The 26,514-nt window shown below is 32.5% G+C and overlaps 1 protein-coding gene across 2 annotated transcripts in view; it reads right to left on the bottom strand.

Moving 5' to 3' along the window:
• The window catches only part of LOC145280058 (regulator of telomere elongation helicase 1-like), a 1,039,981-nt gene that overhangs the window by 158,342 nt on the left and 855,125 nt on the right, over positions 1-26,514 (bottom strand). For both annotated transcript variants that reach the window (XM_080131745.1, XM_080131746.1), the window contains exons 18-19: positions 23,214-23,327; positions 6,925-6,965 (exon numbers count right to left, since the gene is read on the bottom strand). In XM_080131745.1, the coding sequence (XP_079987871.1) occupies positions 6,925-6,965; positions 23,214-23,327 (155 nt within the window). The remainder of the gene's footprint in view (positions 1-6,924; positions 6,966-23,213; positions 23,328-26,514) is intronic.

The raw sequence follows: 26,514 nt of genomic DNA, 5'->3' as shown, positions 1-26,514 counted from the left end.
GCATATCGCGTAACATGGAAAAATAATAAATTATAGCCTAGCAATATATTCATTACACCTGGTTGAGGATAATTGCAACTAAAAAATATTTATTATAACCTGTGTGCATTTGAGGGTGAAGATGCTTATGTGTGCTTAATGGGGTATTAAAAAAAGAAAGTGATATCCACAGTGAGTGCACGGTGCACGACACACACACACATTATATATATATATATATATATATATATATATATATATATATATATATATATATATATATATATATATATAGGAAATTTATTACTGTGAGTCCAGAATGAGTTTACAAATTGTTTCAACTAGAGGAAAATCCTCAAAGAGAGGAAAAATCCAACTAGCATCATCAGAATTCATAGATAGTCCATCTATGAATTCTGATGATGCTAGTTGGATTTTTCCTCTCTTTGAGGATTTTCCTCTAGTTGAAACAATTTGTAAACTCATTCTGGACTCACAGTAATAAATTTCCTATATACTGCTCTGACTACACATTGAGCACTTTAGTCCGGTTTTTTTTTTTTTTTTTTTTTCACCACTGGTAAATAAATAAATATATATATATATATATATATATATATATATATATATATATATATATATATTTATATATATATATATTTTTTTTTTCAGAATGTGAGAGATTATATAATTACTAATAATAATTATGACACTTCAGAAAATACTTTTAATATATATATATATATATATATATATATATATATATATATATATATATATACATACACAATAAGGGGCATTTTTAAATTACCAGATCTATGAACATGGATTACACTTTCAGAGCATATATATCATTTATAAACAATTTAAATACCACAAGTATATTTTTATAACATTCATATCATTTTATTTGATATTACACATGTTTCGTTGAATGATATACCAAACAACTCATCAGAGACCATATATTTTTATAGAAAAGATACAAAGGTGGAATTCTTTTAGTCATAAGAGCAAAGAAAAAAAAAACTTACTAGTAGTAAGTTATTTATAGATCGTTCTATGAAAAAACCACTCCAGTAATTCTTTTATGGATTTATATAGGTCTCTGAGGAGTTGTTTGTCTTACCATTCAATGAAACCTGCGTAAGACGTACCATATATCAAATAAAATGATATGATTGTGATTTAAATATACATGTGTTATTTGAATTGTTTACAAATGATTATATATTTATAAAAGTGAGATTATGTTTGTGTGTGTATGTGTGACGACACCTCTCAACCTATATACTCAATGAATTTTTGATCTACAGACTTGAAATTTGGTATGTAAGGTATTCAGATATGTGCAAAACTTTTTAATAGGTATTCTTCTCGATGAAAAGAGCTACTAATGGGTCAACATTGAAAAATTTGTCCTTGTGGATCATCGGATTTTTATCGATCAACTGTTTTACGACTGTGCATATGGGAATCATTCACATTATGTTAAGAATAAGTAGGTTTAAAAAACACCTTATAAAGATCGTGTCAAGCTGGCCTAATTGTTATCGTAGTTGACTCCCTATCTTTAGGTTTTGATTTCGATTTCAGTTCGAATATTTTTTCATTTTTTACTTACATGAAGTGAACTGTTCTGAAAAAAAACGTAATACTTGCATGCATATCTCAGTTTCTTTCTGCTTTTTATTTCATTTTTAAAAGAATTTAATGTTATGTTTAATACTGGGTAACGCCTGTTACATCTTCTAGTATATATATATATATATATATATATATATATATATATATATATATATATATATATATATATATATATATATAATGTTTGGTCAGATTTTAAAAGTTGAACCTAAATAGCATGTAAGCCAATACATTAAACTTTTATTGTGACTAGCCAATTTTTATTTGTTATCGTTATTATTACTATGATAATATACTTCACTACCATTTATTTTGAAAAATCAAGCAGTCCTGCCTGGACAACTGGTAATATGGAAGCATTTTTCAATTATGACCGCAAAAATAAAAAAATTTTCTTACGTCATGAATAAAGCAAATAAATTTACTCAGTGATTTATTTTAATTCCAATTACATAATAGCTGATTTCTTTTTCACATCATTACTTTACTATCATGATAGTAGGTAACAAATTTTCGTTTATAGCAACTATTTGAACTGTTGTTTTTTTGTAATGAGGCAAGCAGCTTTATTTTCTAAAGGTTGGCAGCGGTCTTCTTTACAACATGATATACTTCACATATAATGCATGCTAAGCATTTGAAGAGAATATTTCACCTAAAAAGTAAACTCAAAAGCTAGACAACTAAAATTCTTTAAACCATTTCCACGGTGTACATAAATTAACTAAATTTGATTGAATTGAAAACTTTCATATAAATTTCATATTGAATTAAATAATAAAAAATAAAAATGTGAATAATCAAATTCGGAAATATATATGAATAAAAAAGGAGGAAGTGTCAACAAATAACCGCATTTGATACATGATGAATTTTGTTTAAGTGCAATTGTTTATGTGTCTTGCACTTGGTTCACCAGGTATATTTACTAAGTAGTGTTTGAAATAATCTTTCCTGTGTCCGATTGCGCCTATTATTATTATTGGAATGATGGAGATCTTCCTAAGATTCCAATTTCTTTTCATGTTGTACATAAGACCTTGGTATTCCGTTATCTTCTCCCTCAGCTCTGTTTAATATGATTTGTCTTTTGAAAAGCTGACAGAACAGTCATTAAAGTTTGATGACCGGATGTGAGTAATAAGATCAATTAATTTGCATTAAAATAGAAAGACAATTGTAGACAGATAATCCAAATCTCACTTTTTTTTAAAAACTTTTAAGATAATTGTACAGGGTGGCCAACTTAAAAGTAGCCCGATCTCTCTAATCTTTCTCTAATCAATTTTTTTTTTCAGATTAAGCTTCCTAATTTTTGAAAATCAACATTTAAACTTTTTTAAGTATATTTTCGCTGCAGCAGAGAATAGTGATTATGGAAGTCTATCTGCGCACTGGATCAATTAAGGATGCAACAGGCATTCCTGGAAAAATTCATAGAGATAAAAGCACCAACAAAACATTCTGTTCAGAGCTTTGTAGAGAAATGGTGCGAAACAGGCTCTGTTGAAAACGTGAAGAAGCAAAGACCTAAATTAGTCTGAACGTCAGAAATTGTGAGTGATATTCAACAGCGGAAGAAGTCTACAAAAGTCAACTAGGAGACTATCCCGTCAACATGTACCGAAATCTTTGAGCATGAAAGCACACAGAATAACGTATTCAGCTGAAGTTGCCTGGCAAAGATAAACGTCTTCAGTATTGCAGGTGGCTGTTAAGTATGGTTGGAGAAGGGTGTTTGGCCCCACTGTGTACTTTGTCGGGTGAAGCATGGTTTCACCTATCAGGATATGTGAATTCTCAGAACTTTGAAAATCAGTACATAATTCATGAAACGCTACTGCATGGCTTGAAAATTGGTGTTTGTGCGCAGTTTCAGGAACTAAGACTTTTATCTACACATCTTGGAACAGTTTAACGACCAACTGACACCACAAGACAAAATACAATTCTTTTTCCAACATGCCACACGTCTCACTTACTTAAATAGCTTTTTCCCTTGGACTCCTGCACTTTGGAATTCCCTCCTGGGCTCCTACTTCCCTGAACTGACATGCAGAAATTCAAGTGTAATGTAAACAGACATCTCGCTGCTCAACTCCCTTATCCCTGCAAATCTGGTCCTAAATAGTAGCCCCTCACGACTAAGTGGTTCTGTACCTTGTTGGGGGGGGGGGGTGAAATGACAAAATAAAATAAAAAATTTCCCAAAACTTAAGCAATAGATTCGAAAGACGTTTTTTAATATGAATCTGAGCAGCAGGTTTTAATGTTACTGTTAGAAATCACACAACCTTACCTATTATTAATATATTACTTATTAATATATTAATACGATAGTCTGGGTGTGTTATTTTGTGTGTCACGCTTACATCTTTTTACTTCCGAGTGGCTGTTGTTTAATTGTTATGATCTTCCATGTCTTGTAATAAATAATTTTATCAAGAATTTTTCATAAGTTTTGGTTTCTGTTTCGATTATAGCTGAAGGAACTTAAGTTATATATATATATATGTTTCATAAGTTTTGTTTTGATTTTGATTCAGGCTGATGTACCCAAGTCATATAGATATATTTTTTTATTTTTTAAATCACGACTTTATAATATACTAGCAAAAGTACCCGTCGTTGACTGGGTTCAAAAACAGCCTACACAAAATGGGCTCTGATTTATGAAAGTATGATAGGTTATGAAAAGGAAGTGTTGTAAAGATATAGCTTCGAATTTGGGGGTATCAAAAGCAAAGCAAAATATGATGAAAGTAAAAATAAAATAGATAAACCCCATAATTTATTATACCATACCTGTTCACACTGAAACACTTATCACAATATTCTGTGGATCTATATTAAAAAACCTTGTTAAACTTTGTGACATATTTCCATTCTATGGAGGTCAGGTGCAAACGAACACACCATAATTTTATTATACCATATTTCTTCAAACTGAAACATAATTATCAAAATATACTTATGCAGATAGATATGAAAAGTCTTTATTAAAGTTTGTGCCTATTTCCATTCTATGGAGGCCAGGCGTGAACGCAGACCCCACAATTTTATTATACCATCCCTATTTAAGTTAAAACATACTTACCAAAGTATTCTTATGTACATCTATATCAAAAACACTTGTAACCGTTTTTTTTTAATTTTTAAATTTTTTATTTCTATACTTTGTGGACCAGGCGCGTACGCAGACTCCACAATTTTAATGAATCACCATTATGCCAGATCAAACATACCCATTCCTGTGTCTCGATACATCTTCTATCATTATATGTGATCAGTTTTCTAAAATAGTCAACTATATTCGTGACCAGACACACACACAGACGTTCAGCTTTATATTATAGATAAGAATTGAGAGAAAATTGGCTCTATAAAAATATACGAAATCTGCATAAATCAAAATATTATATTTAAGTATATTTTATGACTGGGCTTTGCTGGGCGTCCCTGCTAGCTTAGATAAATATTTTTGCAGTCTTAACAAAAGAGCTACAATAATATGAGGGTGTCTCCATTCACGCAGAACATCCACAGAATGTCAACATCAATATATTACATATGAAAGAATCTGCTGTGGAGTTTCCACAGGTCCCACTAGTGTATAAATTAAATTGTATATTATTTATATATTTTACTAGTATGGGTACTCGGCGATGCCTGGGTCAATATGAAGTTCCGTTTGGAACAAACCTGCTATCCTAAGGATATTAATCATTTTCATCGTGGGCAACGTCGATACCTCCACAACAATTTCAAAAATAAAAGAACCGATAAAAACATGTAAATGTAATCGCCCCCCAAAAAAGAAGTACATGATACCCTCTCCACCAGATATTTCAGCACAATGGATACAAAGAGAAGAAGCTATTCTCTAGGTATTGAGCATGCTCGTGCGCCCAAAAAGTCAAAAAATCAAATAGAAAATAAATGAATCAAAACAACTATTGTTTCAATAAAAATAGCAATGAGTGCCGGAGCGACTGCAAAAAAAAAAAAAAAAAATAGCCGCGTAGGCAAACTCTAACCTGAAAAGCAAATAAAGGGAAAAGCTAATTTGTAGAAATAATAACGTTTATAAACATTAACGCGTTTGAAAAGTTTAAGAACAAAATGGAATTTCTTTTATTGGCTTTTTTTTTTTTTTCACTGGCTTTTTTTTTTCGACTTGTTTCTTTTTTTGGTGGAGGGGGGGGGTCAATTTCCAGAACGCTCAAAGATTCTGTACAGTCGTTTCAAGAATAATAAAAACAAACGAATGAGATCTTTTTGTTTATTTGTAAGTGTTTTAGGTACTTGTACAGTTTAATCAAGACATTAAAAAATGAAAATATCGAAAAATGTTTATATTGTACATATCTGTTATGGAATGAAGTTTTCTGAAAAAAAATTTCACTTAATTTCATAAAATAGTTTTTTTTTACAGCGAAAAACAATTTGCTATGATATCGAGCAAAAGGTTCGATTTTTAAGAAAGAAAAGCTAGTAATAAGATGGAGAGGGAGTGACGGTGCCTTAACTGGAGTTATCAAAATTCAAAGATGTCTTCCTTTAACAGGCAGTCATAAAAACATTTTTCCGCAGTAAAAAAAAACTACCTGATCAAATTAAGTCAATTTTTTTTCCAGTGATCTTCAGTCCAAAACAGATACAATATAACCTTTTTTTTTTTTTTTTTCGATATTTTTCATTCTTGATTAAACTGTACAGGTACCGTGTTTTATTTATTTATTTTTTAATATTTAAAAATAAAGCAAAACATCTTTCTGTCCACACAAAATTATTTTTTCACGTTAGAAACTTATTGCTATTACCAAATTATTTTATGTGAGGAAGAGTTTCTTTTTTTATCTTTCGAACTTCAGAACATATAAAAAAAAAAAATTATCATGGGAAATACCCGTTTCTAAAAAAAATCGATGTCAGAAATAATTCCAAATAAATTAAATTAAATATATTATCAATATAATTATTATTTAAAGTTGATGAAATAACAATCTTAAATAGAACACTTAAAATAATTATGTCACTAGAAACTTAAACTAACATACAGCTATTTAATAAAATCCATTTTCCTTAATATAATATGCAAATGAGGTAACCTCTTAATCGTATATTTTTAAAGAACCATACTATATATAGAAATAAATGAAATATTAAAGTAATGGACCTTTTGTATATATCAATCAAATTGTGAACAAACAAACAGACAGGAATATGAATTTATATATATAGATGTATAAATTTACATTGCGTATTATTTATATAAATAATTCATAATGGGCTTACCAATTGCATTTCCAAGTGAAGCCTGGTAACGAACATCAGATCTAAAATTAAAAACAAAAAAAAAAAACATAAAATTTTTAATTATCACTGCGCAATATAAGACTTATTTCTGTATAAGAAAAAACATCCTGATACTAAGTCTGACCTTTATTTCTGTAGATTAGGCATCGTTTTCGTTATAATAAATCATATTTTATTATTATTGGTTATCAATGAAAAACAGAATTGTCAGTATAAATAAAATTTGTCCACTTAACCCTCTTGTGTTGAGTGTTATCTTCCCTTTTTACATTCCAGCAATAATCTGTCAACATGCCAGGGTTCCATTTTCTTTTGAAACGTTTCTTCATCACTGAAATATCCTGATGGAATCTTTTGACATGTTCATCACTCACATCACTAAGATTCTCAGCAAAATTCTTCAAAGTGACAATTTTACAAAAAAAAAAAAGGTACGCAATTCTTGAAAGTGACAATTTTACAAACATCTGTACCTAATTCGGCAAAAATGCCGTCATATACGATGGGTGTGCAATAAGTAATGCCCCTGATCCACTTCCCATAGCAGTAGAGCAACGAAACTTGGCACAGTTATTAGTCTTTCTCTACATAGGAACCACCCAGAGTTATGCATTTCTCCCATCGTTTGATCCAGCTCTGGAGACCATTTTTGTAGAACACCCTAGGTTGGTCCTCCAGCCACGACGTGACTTCAGAAATCAAGGCTGCATCATCTGGGAAACGCTTTCCTTTCAAAAACAACTTTATGGCTGGGAAGAGGTAAAAGTCAGAGGGTGCAAGGTCAGGAGAGTAGGGAGGATAGGGGAGGATTTCATAACTACCACGTGCTTCTGATCTGGTGACATGCGAGTTGTGGACCGGAGCGTTGTCCTGCAGGAGGAGGGTACCTTTGCTGATCTTGCCCCGCCTCTTGATTTTCATAGCTTCCCTTAATTTCCTCAAAAGTGAAGCATAATAGGCTCCTGTAATTGTGGTACCCTTTGCCAGGAAATCTGTCATCACTACTCTGTTCTGGTCTCAGAAGACTGTGAGCATGACCTTGCCAGCGGAGGGCTGCACCCTTGCCTTCTTTGGAGGTGGAGAGTCCAAGTGCTTCCACTGCATTGACTGGGCTTTGGTCTCTGGATCATAGTGATGACCCAGGTTTCATCCTGTGTAATCAGTTTTTTGAAAAACTTTGACTCATCTTCTTGGCACATCTCTAAATTCATCCTTGAGCACTCGACACGTTCTCACTTCTGGAATGGTGTGAGCAATCTGGGAATCCATCTGGCAGACACCTTATGCATATGCAAATGGTCATGAATGATAGTTTCCACAGACCCTGTACTAATCTTGACATCTTGGGCTATTTGCCGAATAGTAATGCGCCGATCTTCCAAAATGGCAGCCTCAACTTGATGGACAGATGCCTCATCAATTGCAGAAGGGTAGGGGGGACCAGGTCTGGGAGCTGTTTCCACAGACTTCCGGCCATGCTTGAATTCATGATGCCAGCGTTTTACAAGGTCATATGATGGGACATTATCACCATAAGTTTCTTTCATTTCATCAAAAGTCTCCTGTGGTGTGTGTCTTTTCAAATACAAAAATCGGGTCATTGCTCGACATTCAACAGGCTCCATTTCACACCTGACTCAGTTCAAACACCTGTAAAACAGAAAGCACAATTAGTTCAGAGCTGTAATTTACCACATAACCCGTAGAGATATAAATCATTGCACATGCAAAATTTCAGCTAGATCAGACAATTGGAAGTGGGTCAGGGGCATTATTTATTGCACGCCCCTCGTAGTATCGACAGTAACAGTTCAACAAATCTTACCTACATTGCCTGCAGGCATTTTTCAGTAAACAGGCCTTCTATATCTCGGTGGCCGTGTCTTAACACCACTAAAACTAAGATCAGACTAGGAAGGCTGAGAGCAACTTGGAGAAGATTGGTGGAAAGGAAGCGGAAAATTATGCAGCATTCTTGAGGTTCACTGGCTAGGCTGGTTCAGGATAGGTGGAGGTGGAGGGGGTTTGTTGCTGCCCAACACACCACTGGGTGTAATGGTTGATGATGACTAGGGCTAGAACAACAGCATATTCTTTTCATTGTTTTGACTCTCTTTGGTTCATGCTTACTGGTATTCAAAAACACTGAAACTAGATCAAATAGCAGCTCAATTTCTTTTTCTTTTTCATAATAAACCATTGTTAGAGAGAAAGAGGGGATTGAAGGAAAAGTAGCAAAGAGAAGTTTTCAAAGAAAGATGTTACACACACACACTAATGAAAAAAAAATAAAACAAAAACAAAAATAATTCTCTGATGAAGATGTTATATTTTGCTTGAAGCATTGTGCTTAGTGTGAAAAAAGTTGTGTTTGAGGGCTATTACAATGCAGTTTTGCATGGAAACACCATGGACATGAGCCAATGAAGTAAAAGAATACTAACAATATTGAAGTAATTTCAACCATTTTCAATTATAATGTATTCATTTACAAACATATGATATATAATCTATCCCGGGTTATGTCAGCTTCTTGAAAATTGTGAGTTTGCTGTGCAGGTTGGTTAGTGCAAAAAGAGTTCAAAGGGTTAAGTTATGACGCATGTCAAACACTGTAGGTAGGGTCACCTGAAATGTCATTCAGTTTGTGTGAAAGAAAATGTGGAGAGAAAGAAAGCGAGAGAGTATGAAAGAAAGAGAGGAAAATATCTTTTTGTTTGCATGCAAGTGCAGGTTGGCTTCTGATTTTGGCCGAAACAGACGTATCAAGTTGGACGCAAAAATGAGCTAAAGAAAGAAACACAAGAAAGCTTGAGTCAACAATGTGATGGCTTCCGCCCAGTTTATTTGTAGAAAAAATAAAGTGATCTATGCCAGAAAATCGGCGTTATGTTTTCATTTGAGATATTTCTTGCAGCATCAACCAGTGACAAGAAGAATCGCATCCCAAAAAGAAGACCAAGAGAACAGAACAAAAGTATAGTGAACTTTATTTGTGTATACTAGATGTATCGCAATCACATACATAGACACCTAATAATAATGAGACATACTCACAAAAGACAAAATCCTCCATCCTGGAATGTTACACATAATGTATCACACAAGATGATAGGTATTGTGAATTTTCAAAATTTTCGAGGTAAATCTCTTTGTCCAGGGAGAAAAAAAAAAAAGAAAAAAAGTGTTTACAACTATTCAGACAGGGCTTTCATGTTTACATAGGTGGCCTGAAGTAAGAGCTATATAATAATAGCTATGCAGCTGAAATATAGATTGTGATAGTGTTAAGTATTGTTAGAAATTATTATAACATTCCTTTTTTTTCTTTAACAATAATGTTGTTGCGTGTTTAAATCACCTTTACAACTGCTAGCAATCACTGTAAAAGGATGATAAAAAAACGTGAGAGTGTCATGTGCTCAGTCTATCAAATCCAAAGTAGAAGAACAGAGAATTGGATCACATAATTTTGGTGAATAATGGACAGATGCGCATTCTCAATCCCAACCAACAGGCCTGGGGTAATTTCGTCAGCATCTGACAAAGCCAAGAACTTTGCATCAAACTCAACCCTATGCAATCAGGGCTACTTACTCCTGAATTTCCCTCCAGAACCGATAACAATCTGAGAGACGTCCACATATCTGCTCGTGATATTACCAAACTCATCAAGAACCTTGACACCAGGTGATTCTACTTTTTGGTAACCTATTGAGCAAAATATGGTGTCATGGATTTCATCATGTGATGCTGCCTTACAAACAGAATGAACTGAGGCAAAGCAAACATGAAAATTTAAACTTTTTTTTTTTTACTTAGGTAATAAAAAATTTGGAAAATAATTTAAACAGCTTCTCAAAAAACTTTTTATTTTAAATTAAATTTTTTTTAATAATTTAAACTAGAGAAATGCACAATTAAAATGTGTGATCTAAAGCTGATTGGTTGCGACATGACAATTTAAACAACTTTTATTTTTACTTTGTAAAGAAAAATAATTTAAACAACTTTAAACAATTTTTATTTTAAATTAATTTTTTTTTATAATTTAAAATCATAAATAATTTAAACATCTTTTAATAAACTTATTTTTTAATTAATTTTTTGTATAATTTAAAATGATAAATCATTTAAACATCTTTTAAATAAAAGCTGTTTAAATTGTCATGTTTGAACTAATCAGTTTTGCATCAGTTCGTTCTGAAAAAAAGTTGTTTAAATTATTTGTCATTCTAAATTGTAAAAAAAAAATTAATTTATAAAAAAATTGTTTAAAAGTTGTTAAAATTATTTTTCATGTTTTTTTTTCATTTATTCTACACAAATAAAAATACAATTTGTTTAAATTGCCATGTTCTGACTTGTCAGCTTTCTCTTGGTTCATTCCATTTTACTCGATCTTGGTTTTTGATCGCAAGGTCAAGGCTGCTTCATGCTCTATGAAATTGCTGATGACATCCATCTTTATTTTCACACATTTTAATAGTGCATTTCTCTAGTTTAATAATGCTTAAGATGAGAAACATTTTGAATGCCTTATTTTTCTCATATCATCCGCAAACCCTATTTAGAGACATTACCTAAAAAATGGTGCCACGGGTTTCATCATGTGATGGTGCCTCACATTCACGGTGCCTCAGCACAGTTACGATGAAACTGTTAGTAGTCCACAATATGACAAAAGAGTGATACGTTATCATTTGGGATGCTGAGAGAATGCTGTTGATTGTATCATGAGGGCACTATCACAGCTGACTACTATGTCACTTTGACTAAAAGCAGTTAAAGAGAAAAGAAATGGTAGATGGAGATGCCATCTTTTGTTTCAAACGAAAATTGCACTACATGACCCACCATACTCACCTGGATAGTACCAAGTGATTTTTAACCTATTTCTTGATTTTAAAGGAAGAAAGAGATTTAAAAAGCAATTCTGATGTCATATCTGTTGTGCAAGAATTTCTTTGAAATTGTCAAGAGAAATAATCATTTTTTTTTTTTTTAAATAAAAAAATCACATTTCTCAGAAAAGTCACTCATGACTTTTGGGTAGCTTATTCAGCATTAAAGAATAATGAAAAAAAAAAAAGTTAGATAAAAAAATTGTTTCTCGGATTCAGATTTATTAATCTAGGATATTTTAGTTAGCAAAATTATGAGTGTAGACAGGATTGTTATTTGAAAAAATGAAATCTATAATATAAATCTCACCTGTCTGTCTGTCTGTCTGTCTGTCTGTATGTATGTATAAAACTTTTGACAGAGGCAATAGATTTTCACAAGATCAATATTGTTTTAAAGCTCGACCCTTCGGACAAGAAATATAGAAAAATTGGCCAAAAACATTAATTCCTTCACTTTCAACTGGGCACTTTTCTACAAGGAGGGGTCACTTTTTTTTTCACTGATATTTTTGAAAGTCATTCCCTCTTTTCGATTGATTAGCCTTAATTTATATCTTCGCCATTTTGATTTGGTGATGGATGCAACGGTAAAGATGTCACTTTTTCTTTTCATGTTCTCTACCTCCTTCCCAGTACAGATTCGAGCTAGCCTGCCTTCCTACTCCCACTTATTTTTTGTTTTTCTTTGCTCAACACACACCTCCAGGCAACGCCGTGCACTCAGGCTAGTAAATATATAAATGATGATTTTCTTTTGAGAATGAAACATGAACGTTTCTGTGTAGCTTAGTTGCCATAAGTATATTTTCATACTACTAAAATAGATCAAATATCTATTAAATATATCATCTGATAGTTCCTGAAAATACCTTATTAATCTTGAATTGAAATAAGAAAATTGTGTGAATTTGCTTTTTTTCATCTTGAATTCAATAATATGTAAATTAAAGTTACTAAAACGAAAACTTATTTAAAAATATCTCATTTGAAATCAAGATGAAAAATTCTGCAAGAACTTTCTTGTCAACCTAATATATCATCTGACAGTTCCTCAAAATACCTTATTCATCTCTTTTTACCATTATTTCTGAATTCATCCAATTCCATGATAAAATTGCTTCTATTATTGCTCTTCTTTAATTCAATCTGGCAACTTGTTTAAAAAATAAATTACTCTATTAGCAAAAATTAATAATTAATTGGTTGATAGATTGAATTTTTGAAGTCTTCCTCAGCAGTAAATTTCAAGATAAAAGAGAAATATATATCCACAATAGTTAATCCAACATCTCTATAAAATAAAATGTTTCTGAATTTTTTGAGATGAGGATTAATAATTTGTATTGTTTGAATTATTCAGACTACTGTTCTCATCCTGAGTTTTATTTGCACAATATTTCAGCCAATGTAACCTCCGACCTTCTTCAAGTGTATCTTGTTGAACTTGGGAATATTTCTACCAAACTCGAGAATCTGCATGAAATTTTGAATAGAACTTTTTTTATTTAATGCATGGGGTTAGAACGCTCTTGTAGAAGTATTAACTAATTCTAAATTGTATATTTCATATCACCTGCTCTGAGGATTGAACATTCAACATCCAGAAGAATCTTATTTACAACTGAATTTTATCTAGTACTTTTAACCGTTATGCCACAGGTCCTTGGAAAACGTTGTGTGAATAACATTTAAGATGTGAACAGTTCTCTGAATAATTCAAATGAAATAAAATGTCTGAAGTCTATTGACGTCACTGTCAAGTAAGAATGATAGTCAAGACAAAATTAGAATAAGTGGGGATATAAAAAATATACAAATGATAAAATCGATTTATTTTTATTGATTTATGTCTCTGTGGGCATCACAATAAAACTAACATGTAGAAAAAAAAAATATGCACATATGTGCATTTTTTTTTTTTTTCAACATATGAAAAAAAAAAGAAAAAATCGTTTCATTATTTTAGTTTGTTTTTATTTTTTACTTTTTCTTCAACCCCCATCCCTACTTTCTGAAACAGTAAATTCCAATAAACTTAGATCCTTTTAAACATCATATCCGAAAGTTCTGAACACGACTACAAACACTATGTAGGTCAACCTATATTAGATATTTGTAAAATGAATGCCGATGCTCAAAATGTATAAACATTTTGACTCCCCGCTTTACTTAAAAATTCACCAAAAATCAGGAAATTAACCAATTTTAATGAAATTTTCAGTATTTATCAAATAATGATCATGGAATATATTTAACCCATTATTTTTATTTAAATCTTAGTGGAAATGTATTATTTTGTTTAAACAAAAGTACCGTTACTGTAGTAAAAAAAAAAAAAATGAATGGATTTATATTTGCTTTTTTTATGAAAATAAAGCATCATAAATTATAACAAAAAAATTTCATTTTTACCGGAACATTACAAAAAAAAGCTCCAAAGTCTGTATTAATGAATTCGATATAACTCAAAGAAAAATTAATTTCTTGAAATACCGATATTATCATTGAATTAAGCATTGTCTACTTAATATTTTTCACACAAAAAAATTATAATTATAATACATTTTTTTTTAAATTACAGGTTTCGCATAATTTTTATATGTAAAATTTTAATATTTTCCTTGCTTACATGAATGTGAAACTTCCAGCGTAACTTAATTTTTATATAATTTGGAAAAATAATTAAAAAAAAAATTAATTTAAAAACAGGAACATAGAAAAATAAATAAAAAAATGGTAAAAATGATAAAAACGTTTAGGATAGGAATGTACGGATGCATGTCTGGCTGAAAAAAAGAAAACTAGCACCTCTGCCTACGTTTAATTACATGATGTAATTTTTAGCCAACCTTTCGACTAGCTGAAATTTTGTGCTTCCATATAATCCATGTTTACAAAACTTCCGTTTGTTGTGATTTTGCAAATGGCAGAATCCCTCGCTTTTTGGGCCAATTAAGGTGTTTTTATTTTAAATTATTTAATTCAATATCTTAGGACTTTACTAATTATCTTTGAAATAGACTCAGAAAACTAATATTTATCTTTTAAAGGATTTTTTACAATTAATTTATTTAACTTAAAAATTTAGCTGAATTCGTTAGCTCACCGTGAAAACATTTTTCATACTTTTTTTTTTTTCAGTCTACAAATATTTTTTTCCTTTTGGAAATTAAGTTTAGTCCTTAATCTTCCAAATACAATCAAAAAGTAGTTGGAAACCTCCAAAAAAAAATGATAAATCGGCTTTCAAAACTATGACCCCCTATTTTTATTCTGTTCATTTTTGCCCGTACCTAACCTATATACTACTAAAACTCTGCGGATCTTGTTTGTTTGCATGCTTCATTGTCACTGTGCACAGTGGGTGACATAGTTTTGTGACATCATCCATTACAAAATAGTGAGGAGAAGTGTTTACATGGATGATATTACCACCTGTGGAACACATTATCACAGGACTACTTCCCTGCTGATTGCAACTTGGTCATTTTCATATCCAATGTCAACAAATTTTTTTATGAACTGCCCCATAAGCAATCAAATGCAGTTCATACCATTGATTAATGGTTTTATGTAGCACTTCCATAATGTTCCTTATCTTTCAGCTGGCAACCATTCCCGTCTTGTTAACCCTTATCCACAAGTGGCTTTTGATAAGTAGCGACCCCAGTATAAAAAAAAGAGAGAAGGAGAGAGAGAATGGGAAGGGGTTCATTTATGATGTTTTTGAAATTAGGCAAAAGTGAAGTAACCTGTCAATCAAAATAATTTCAGTTTAAATAAAAAAGTTTATTGATATCATGTTGACAAAAAAGGTCTTGTGGTTTTTAACTTTTAAATTCAGATGAACATATCTTGGCTCAAACAAAAATTTATTGATCGAAATAATCACCATCAGAACCGGGTACCGAGTATTGACAATACTCTGTTGATTATCATATTGTACCCAGTATATAGTAATTATTTAAGAAAAAAAAAATGAGCTTCATCAACTAGAATCCAAACCGAAACATTTAGCACTTCAGCCTTAGTTATTAGGATTTATGCTATCACTTGACTAGGTGTGTCAGAAATTTTGTGAAAAATATTGAATAATTCCACCCTGTCTTTCCAAGCTTATAATTCCTCGAAAAATGTAATTCAAGCCTTAATTTTTTTTTTCAATTAAAGGAGCAAGAACCAAAGGTTTCATTAAAAAAAAAAACAAACAACAAAAAAAAAAACAATGTGTTTTTTTTTTTTTAAAAAAGGTTTTAAACTTCGGACTTTACAGGTAAATTTCTAAAAAACACTACTTTTTTTGTTTTAAATTTGAATATATTATTTATTGACCTTTTTTCTTCAATTTATGATATATAAAACTTTGGTGAGTAAATTAATTATTTACTTTTTAATAGACACTTGAAAATGAGGGGGGGGCGTGAATTAAAAAAAAAAAACGTTTGCCTAAAATATTATATTCAGTTTATTGGAAAGAGTATAAAATTTCACATTGACCCTGAAAATATCGTAAAAATAGAATCAATAGAAAAATTTTGATAGATTTTTAAAGTTTAAAAATTGAAAAATATTGCGTTCGTAAAATTCATTACTGTTTTTTAAAAAATGAAAAAAAAATATTTCTATTACTTTTAAAACAACTTTAATAGTTTATTTTGGAAGTATAATCCATAAAGAAAACCTACTTTTAAAAGAGAAATTACGAGTTTTTTTATTTTATCTTATTTTTTTTTTTTTTTTTTTACACAGTGATCACCACTTATCAAGGCCCGGAAGCCACTCAGGGATAAGGGTTATTGCATGTACATTACGTTAGTGTGGAGATTTGATGAAGTGTTTACTTAAGGGAGCAGTTCATTAGGAATTTGTTAACATTGGACTTGAACACATCCAAGTTGTAGTCCAGTGGGAAGCAGGCAGACGGAACAGAGTTCCACAGGCATGCAGTTCTAAGAAAGAAGCTTTGTTCATGGAATCCGCGTTTTGATTTAGGCACAGATATAGAGTGGGGGAAATTTTTCACAGTGGATTCAGCTAGTCGGGTGTTTTTCGTGAAAGATTGGCGAGGGGGGACCAGAGATTGGAGTTCAGACGAGCACCTGCCATGGAAATAACGATAAAACAAGGATAGGCTCGCAACGTCTCTTCTGTGGGAGAGAGGTTGCAGGGTAGAGAAAAGGGCATCCTCCACTAAGCCACGAAGTCTATTTTGTACTCTGTCAAGGCAGGATAGGCTGTTTTTAGCAGCTCCTGCCCAGATATGGCAACAGTATTCCATCCTTGGACGTACTTGGCTTTTATATAGATAGAGAATTGCATCAGTAGTGAGATATCTCCTGGAGCAGTAGAAGGATCCCACCATCTTTCCAGCGACCTTGGCAACAGACTTGATGTACGTGTTCCATTTCAGATCAGGAGTAAAGGTCAAACCCAGAAGCTTGTCAAAACACGGGGCCTCACCCAGACGAGAGCCATCCATCACAATTGACGCCAGATGGGGATCAGAGCGTTGATTATGTAAGGATAGGAGTTTGGTTTTGGATGCATTAAAGGTAACCAGCCACATCTTCCCCCACTGAACCACGCGCTTGAGATCAGAGGAGAGAGAATCAGAGAGAACTTTGTCATTTACAGACTTTGATGTGATGCCGTATATATATTTATATTGCAGGCCTCCGATTTTTGTCTATCTACCACTACTCTTATGAGCCTATCGGAGAGAAATGATTTAATAATTGAGAAAACATTTCCAGTTATACCGTAGCTGGAAATCTTGTGAAGTAGACCCTTATGCCATACTTTGTCGAAGGCCTTTGATATGTCAAGAGCAATTGCCCTAGAAAGGGAGCCTTTGTCAAGAGATTCACTAATCCTGTGGGATATAACCGTCAGCACATCTGCGGTAGATCTTGCAGAGCGGAAACCATATTGTGTGTCACTAAGAAGGTTATTTCTGCTGAGGTGGTTGACTATTTCTCTATTTAATATGGATTCCAGCAACTTACTCATAACACACAGGAGACTTATTGGTCTGTACTGAGAGGGAGATGACTTATCACCTGAATTCTTAAATACAGGGCAAACTGATGAGGCCTTCCAGGGAGTCGGAAAGCACTTCTCCTTAAGGCAGCGCTTAAATAGTTTCGTTAGTATGGGAGCAAGTTCTGGTTAAAGCTTTTTTAACACTATAATTGGGATGCCATCAGGACCAGTTGCTTTACTGGAATCTAGGTTCTTGACTGATAAGAAAATTAACCGACTTTAACGTATAATCGTATATTTGCACATGCATATAAAAGCACTTTACGTTAACTTATGCCTGTCACCAAGTTTCAATATTTTCCAATTTCACATATCTAAGGAAATGGTAGAAACACTAGAGAAAGACGCCCAATCCGTAGTGGAATGGGGACAAAAATGAATGGTCACGTTCAATGCCGCCAAGACTAAACTGGTTTCATTCAATAATTACAAGAAACCTTCTCTACCACCAATAGTAATGGCCAACGACACATAACCTGCAAGTACTTCTTTTAAACTCTTCGGCCTAACGTTCACAGAGAACATAAGTTGGAACAGATACATTGAGAGCATTGCCAAGACTGCTGTGAAGGTGGGTTCTCTCTACTGTGCTAGAAACTACTTACATCTGAAAGTATCCTGTACCTTTATAAGGCCACCATTCGCCCATGTATGAAGTATTGCTGTCACATTGGGCTGTTGCATCTGCTACTAGTCTCTTGCTCCTGGACAAGGTTTAAAAGAGTCACCAACTTGATATTTCCTGAACTGACATCTAAGCTTCAACTTGTCCCATCGACGAAATGTTGCATCCCTCTACCTGTTCTACAAGTATTTTATTCGTGAATGCTCTTACAAACTACAACCACTTGTACCCTCTCGACGTAAATACCCTCAACAAACACTTCTACTCTAATAGTTTTTTCCCCAGAACTGCTAGACTTTGGAACTTCCTTCCAGGATTTTGCTTTCCCAACTGTACTGACATGCAGAAGTTCAAGTGTAATGTCAACAGACATCTTGCTACTCATCTCCCTTCATAATATCCCTGCAACTTATATCCCTGATAGTAGACCCCTACTTCAAAGTGGCACTGTGCCTTGTTTGGGGTGAAAATTGAAAAAAAAAAAAGAAATTTGACACTTTAGCAACTATTTTTACTGGATTTTATATATATATAAAATAATGGTTCACAAAAAATGCAATCATTTGACCTGTCTTTCGCCCCTCTAGAAAAAAATAGAGACACACAGACATAATGACTTATCTCTCTCTCTCTCTCTCTCTCTCTCTCTCTCTCTCTATATATATATATATATATATATATATATATATATATATATATATATATAGAGAGAGAGAGAGAGAGAGAGAGAGAGATTATACTAAGTGTGAATTAATTGACGTTTGTTTCTCTTAGGTTTTATTCTTATATGCATTAATAACACAAGATGCATGCTAAACTATATCTTAGTTCTAGAATTGAGTTAGGTTTGAAAAAAAAACAAAAAAAAAACTGTCTTAATTGTTATAATGAGATGTAATTTATAATTAACTGGACAAATCATCCCCCCTCTCTCTCTCTCTCTCTCTCAGCTTTCTGTGTATTTTTTGCTGGAACTGCAATGGCGTTTACCCAGGATTGGTTGAGCTGGCTCCAAATAAGTTCATCTCATCTTATGCCAACGTGATAGACCCTCGCCAATCGACAACTGAGTTATTGGCACACTTCAGCCATTCCAGATATATCAAGCACCAAAAACACGTGGGCCAGCCACCAGTCTAGTTTAGCTCAGCTCCATGTCTGTAATCACTGTTCCTATCTAAGTCTCCTGTTGGCTGCTTCTGCGTTCCTTAGAACCGGTGGATGCTATTGGGGGTTCTTCTTGCTTTCACTATGCTGATTCAACTGCTTTCTAATATTTCTTAATGTCTCTGTGAGCATTTAGAAAAAAAAAGTGACTCTCATTATCAGTATCTAATTTGCATATGTGTAACAAAGCAGTGCACTCATGGTATTATAGCACGTGTGGCTGCATGTAAGAAAATCAGCAGCAGTCTATGATAGCTGACGAGTGAAAATATTAGCAGCAGCAGCTGTCTTAGCACACATGCAAATTAAGCAAGTTTATACGCACTGACGTCATGGGAAGAAGAAAATAAAAATAAAAAGAAAAAAGGACAGCACGTGGTCAGGCAAAGAAGAGAAGCAAAGTGCGAGTCGGGGAAGATGAACATGTGAATCTGAAGGCAAGAAAAATGCTGGCAAGGGTCGGACTAAGGTGGCGGGAGAGAGAGAGTTTAAAAAAGCAAAAAAAAAAACAGATGGTATATGGCAGAACATTGTATAAACACGTGTGCGCAAAAATAGTTCTGAAAGATAATGAAATCCGTTATTTTGGAAGAACCATGAATAAACGCATTTCATTTGTACTAAAAAATATGCTGCGTCAAATTTTTCTTTCTTTCTTATTTTTTGTTTGTTCCTGTGACGGTACCAGACAACGTGTGAGTCTGAGTGGTTGAAATGTAATGGCCACGTTACATATGTATGCCTGTACAACCACAAATATGAATGTAAATTCGATGGTAATCTAATAATTCTCTTTACTTCTATGTAAGAATAATAAAGAAAATACTACTTTATGTAATAACAAGCCGAGCAAGCAGGGTCCCTGTCCACGAGTGAAAAATTTACTTTCTCCATGACCAATGTTTGTGCAAAATGTCAAAAAAATTCAAAGAATTGTCATTGAGAAAAGGGCGAACAAACAAACGGACGAACGAACGATTTTAGGGAAATTTTATCCCTACAGTGACCCCTAGGGGGTGAAACCAAATTTATCCCAGAAAATCCGTTCTGGCAGAAATTTACTTTCACCATGACTAATGTTTGTGCAAAATTTAAAAAAATTCAATTACTGGTTATTGAGAAAAGTGCAAAGAAATGAACAGCAAACGGGAATGAATTACTAGATCCAATTCCTTCTTTGTCGGAGAACCAATAATAATAATAATAATAATAATAATAATAAAGGATGTTTTTCTTTTTTAGGGGCAGCAAACTTTAAATTAAAATAAATCAAAAAACATTTTTATTATACAAATATGTGGTTTATTCTAAAAATTAAATTTTTCATTTATAATTTGGGCATATGACTCACACATACGATGGATAATCTAGGTCTAATTTTCACAACTCTACACATTAAATTAAGCTGTACTTGGGCAATAACGTGTCAAATATTATCTTCCAAGTGGTCTACTGTATCTAGTTTATCAGTGTAGACATAGGACTTTAAATATCTCCTCATGATAATGTAATGGGGTTGAATTGCACGAATGAGTTGGCCAATTGGCACGTCCATTTTGTGAAATTATTCATTCATCAAATGTTTCTTTTAGTAAATTAATTGTGTGGCACATTGTGTGGCACATGGCCCCATCCTGTTGAAACCACATGATGCATTGCCAAACCAAGCCGAAAATAACCGACAGTTGTCCAATTTGCAATTGAAGAAAATGGAGTTGTCAACACTACTATTATTGTTATTATGATGATGATGATAATAATAATTAAAAAAAAAAAACAGAAGTAAACAGACTTATTATTTTTAATTATGCAAAAATAATTTTTTTTTAATCAAATATTAATTCATCGTCATAAAAATCGTTAACAATAGACAGAGGTTACATAGTTAATTAGAGAATGCACAAACTTAGGAATATCATGATAAGTAGATAATACAAAACTCCAAAAATGTGATAGCGATACATGATATACGCTGATACATGTCCATTCACACAATTGTGTGATAGCGATACATGTCCATTCACACAATTGTGAGATAGTACGTTCAGGACTGTAACATATTTAAAGATATGTCATAGTTTCTGAATTTTCAAATGAAATCAACATAGAATAATGGTTGTGATCCAACACATTATATGTATTGTTATTGGTGAGGAGTGGGGCAGTGGCTAAGTGATTAATGATGGGGACTCGAAACGTGAGTGTGCCAGGTTAGAATCCAGTTTGTTCCATAAAAAACACTTTCATCAAATCCACCCTTGATTTTGTGCTTAACGTTCTGAAAAAGGATGTAAAAATATCTCTATCCTTATCAGTAGTTGCATCTTGTTAAACTGAAAGTGAATCTCCTAAAAATCACCCTCCTCTTTGCCTAAAATTAGCCCCATTATGTTGTAAAAGATTTTTAATCTATACAGAAAGAAGGATTAAATTTTTACTTTTCTAAAAAGGTGTTTAACCCAATACACTTCACCTCTGAAAAAAAAAAAAAAAAGAAAAAAAAAGGCTTTTATCTCTAAAAAAAAAAAAAAAAAAACTTGTAACACCTATCCATACTCATGAAAAAACTGAGTATGTCCTCCTTCTTCCAATTTGGTGCTGTATTTCAAACAGCAGCCACTGGAGGGGGCATACTCCAAAAGAAGTGAGGAGAGATCAACAGTGGGTGGAGAGGAGAGAGACTAACAGTGGAGGGGGAGGAGAGAGAGAGAGAGACTAACAGTGGAGGGAGAGGAGAGACTAAGAGTGGAAGGAAAAGAGAGAGATTAACAGAGGAGAGAGAGGTTACCATTGGAGGGAGGGGAGAGGAGAGAGAGACTAAGAGTGGAGGAAGAAGAGAGAGAGAGAGACTAACAGTGGAGGGAGAAGAGAGAGAGAGACTAACAGTGGAGGGAGAAGAGAGAGAGAGACTAACAGTGGAGGGAGAAGAGAGAGAGACTAACAGTGGAGGGAGAAGAGAGAGAGACTAACAGTGGAGGGAGAAGAGAGAGAGACTAACAGTGGAGGGAGAAGAGAGAGAGACTAACAGTGGAGGGAGAAGAGAGAGAGACTAACAGTGGAGGGAGAAGAGAGAGAGACTAACAGTGGAGGGAGAAGAGAGAGAGAGACACTAACAGTGGAGGGAGAAGAGAGAGACACTAACAGTGGAGGGAGAGGAGAGAGAGAGACACTAACAGTGGAGGGAGAGGAGAGAGAGAGACACTAACAGTGGTGGGAGAGGAGAGAGAGACACTAACAGTGGAGGGAGAGGAGAGAAGGACTAACAGTGGAGAGAGAGAGAGAGAAGAGAGTGCACACAGCGATAGAGGGCTGCAACAGTACTCTCATAATCACACACCATTTACATCTGGGGCATCTGCAAAAGAGCCTGTCAATTCAGGATAAACTTGCACAGTCACAATAGATGCTGCAATTTGCGAACAGACTAATTTGAAATTCAGAACCTCATTATCATTTGAGACAGATGCATGCCAATAAGCAGATATATTAGCAATCACAAAAAAATTAAAAAAAAAGAAAATTTTTACCTTGTTTCGTAACTTGAATTAAGCACAGTTCCATCTGGTCCTTTTTGTAAAACTCCAATCCATACTTGATTTTTGTCTATGACGTGAGGATTCTGCAGCACCACAGGAAATGCACTGTTATGGAAAACATTAAAATTTCAGTAGTTTTTTTGTTGTTGTTAAAATTTCAAGTTAGCAAAAATTAAAATTAAATTAAGATTATTTAATAGGAGTTTTAGATTTTACAATTATGTATAACACATCAGTTTAAAAATTGAAGCCCAGAAAAAATCTATATAAAAAATATAGTAAAAAAAAATATATATAAAAAATATATAAAAAAATATAAAAAAAATATTAAAAAAATATATAAAAAATATATTAAAAAAATATATAAAAAAATATATATATAAAAATATATTAAAATAATATATAAAAATATATTTAAAAAATAGATAAAATATATTTAAAAAAATATATATAAAATATATTTAAAAAATATATATAAAATATATTAAAAAAAAATATATATATAAAATATATTAAAAAATATATAAAAATATATTAAAAAAAATATATAAAATATATTAAAAAAAGTATATATAAAATATATTAAAAAAAGTATATATAAAATATATTAAAAAAATATATAAAAAATATATAAAAAAAATATATAAAAAATATATAAAAAATATATATAAAAAATATATTTAAAAAAATATATAAAAAAATATATAAAAATATATTAAAAAAAATATATAAAATATATTAAAAAAAAATATATAAAATATATTAAAAAAAATATATAAAATATATTAAAAAATATATATATAAAATAATATAAATATATATATAAAATAATATAAAATTAAACAATTTTTAAAAATTCTCTTCTCAATAGATAACAAATAGAATATGACTTTCGTTTGTTGCAGTCTGGCAGTTAGGGATTTTTTCCCCTTTTAATTAAGCTATGGTCACAAAACCGTTAGCAATAGACAGCAGCTACTAAGATAATTAGGGAATGCATAAAACTTAGAAACATCATGATAGTTAGACGATACAGAACTCTGAAAATGTGACAATGATACATGTTCATTCACACAATTCTGAGGCAGCGCATTCAGGACTGCAGAACACAATGCAAAAGGAGATTGCCAGTACATCTCTGAGCAAATACTGGTGTTATTATGCAGAGGGTTTAATGTGAATGTATATCATCACAGGTTTGGTCTGTTCAGCTGCAACAAAGGGAGGTATTTAAGCATTGTGGTGGGGAAAGAACCATGAAATAATCTGTAGGCAACAGAAGAAACTAGGGCAAAATTGATATCAGTTTTGTTTTTGATTTAAACAACTTGACAAACAATTCAACTGATTCAAAATAGTAAAATCTACATAATCAGTATATTTATCAAGTTGAGCCATTTGTCGCACTTACAGTGAGATTAAAAGGTCACCTTCCTATTTCTGAAAAGAAGAACAGTTTTTCTAATATATTCATTCATGTTGATATGACTGGCATCTGAAAGTTAAGTAATTTGCATATTGTTTTGCAAAACGAACTCTCATTAATTAACTATTCATTTTTTTTTTTTTTTTTTTAGTTTTTTTTTCGACTGTTGTTTTCATTTTACTGTTATCCAGTTCTATTTAAAAATAGTTTCTACATGGTGAATAAATGCTTAGCAATTTTTTTTTTTTTTTCGGGGGGGGGGGGGGGAAACGTCTTTCTCATCCTTTTTATTCAATTTACTTTTCTGGAGGTTGTGATTCTTAATTTCCTCAATTTTTCCGGACAAGATCCTTGTCTTTTTGGCTAAGACCAAAGTGTTGTATCTGTTCTGATGCTAGACTTACTCTATTCTGTCCTTGGTTAATAACGAAGAGATTCTTCTAGACTGAGCCGACTGTAATCAATCCAGAAGGCCTCTTGTTGAGGAGCTGGATTTTCTCTACATTAAAAACCGACTTTGTGTCTAACTTTGCCCTCGTGGGGACACAAGTAAATAGGAACACTGGGACATGGGTCATGCTGGTTAAATACAAAAAAAAAAAAAAATAACTATTTCACACGTAACACACTATCATCTTCAGTTTCTTTTATTCTTTTCTCTATATCTATATATACCTGTATGCTTTTATATTTCATGCTTGCCCTACGTCATGCCATGACACATTGTTCTGTAGAAATACAGTGTAGTCGCTAGAAAAGCGATAAATTTGTCGAACGATAATTTACAAAAAAGCAAAACCTTCATTCGTTTTATTTTTAATTTTATTTATTTATATATATTTTTTTGGGACCTATACTTTTGGCGACTAACAGCTGCTTCAATACCTCGTTTCAAAGTTGCAAGGACATTATCAAACTGATCGGTATCAAAGATAGATATTTTGTCAACCCTGAAGTCATATTTTCACTCTTGAAAAAAATAATCACCTGCCTTTAAAAATCTGAAAGTTGTTTTCTTCTGTTTCCGTCTATAACAGACGTATCAAACCTTTTGGTACTCGCGGTCCCTTACTTAAAAGTTTGAACCCACTACATAGGGTTTAATATCAACAGTTTCATTTTCTTTTTATTTTCTGTGACGGACATGGAAAAAAAACATCTTTAAAAAACATTTTTAAATTGTGTAATTCTTTATTACCAAATTAAAACACACTGGTTCAACATGAATTCACAAAAAGATATATTTCTTAAAATAATATTATCATATAGGCATGAAAAAGCTATCCAATCTAACTAGTGAAATGCCCGATATTGCATTTCAGCAGAAATACATACAGTTTCAAACATATGGTGGCTTCTTTCAGGCTGGACAGACTATGGATACCCACTGTAAGGGTGTCTGTGCATGGAATTTTTGTGGTAAGAGTTGCACAATCTCCAACCACATCTCTTGTCAGTAAACATTGTTAAATACCAATGGCAAGTGGAGGTTCTGACAACTGGAAAATACCAAGATAAGTGGAGAGCACATACAACGCCTAGAATTCCCAAATGGTCACCTATCTGGTCCTAGCCAGACTCAACATTGCTTAACTCCGGTGATTTCACGAGAACAGGAATGTCAACGTGATTATGCCATACAGTCAAATATGTATACATATTCACACAGACACATTCACTCACAGGCAAGAATATATACACCCATAATATCACCTAATGTCGTTGAACTAACGTAGCACAGGATATTTTGTTCTGATGATATGTAATTCAAAATAATGGCTTCCTTTTTCACTTCATCAATAAGTATAACTGCTCTGTGTATTGAACATACAATCTACAGAGGAGTGGCACTCAGAACTGAATTTT

Source organism: Euprymna scolopes, chromosome 7 (genome assembly GCF_053919585.1).
Source record: "Euprymna scolopes isolate OS-2025 chromosome 7, ASM5391958v1, whole genome shotgun sequence".
NCBI lineage: Eukaryota > Metazoa > Mollusca > Cephalopoda > Sepiida > Sepiolidae > Euprymna > Euprymna scolopes.
Note: the sequence above shows the minus strand (reverse complement) of the source record. Positions and strands in the feature narration are given on the sequence as shown.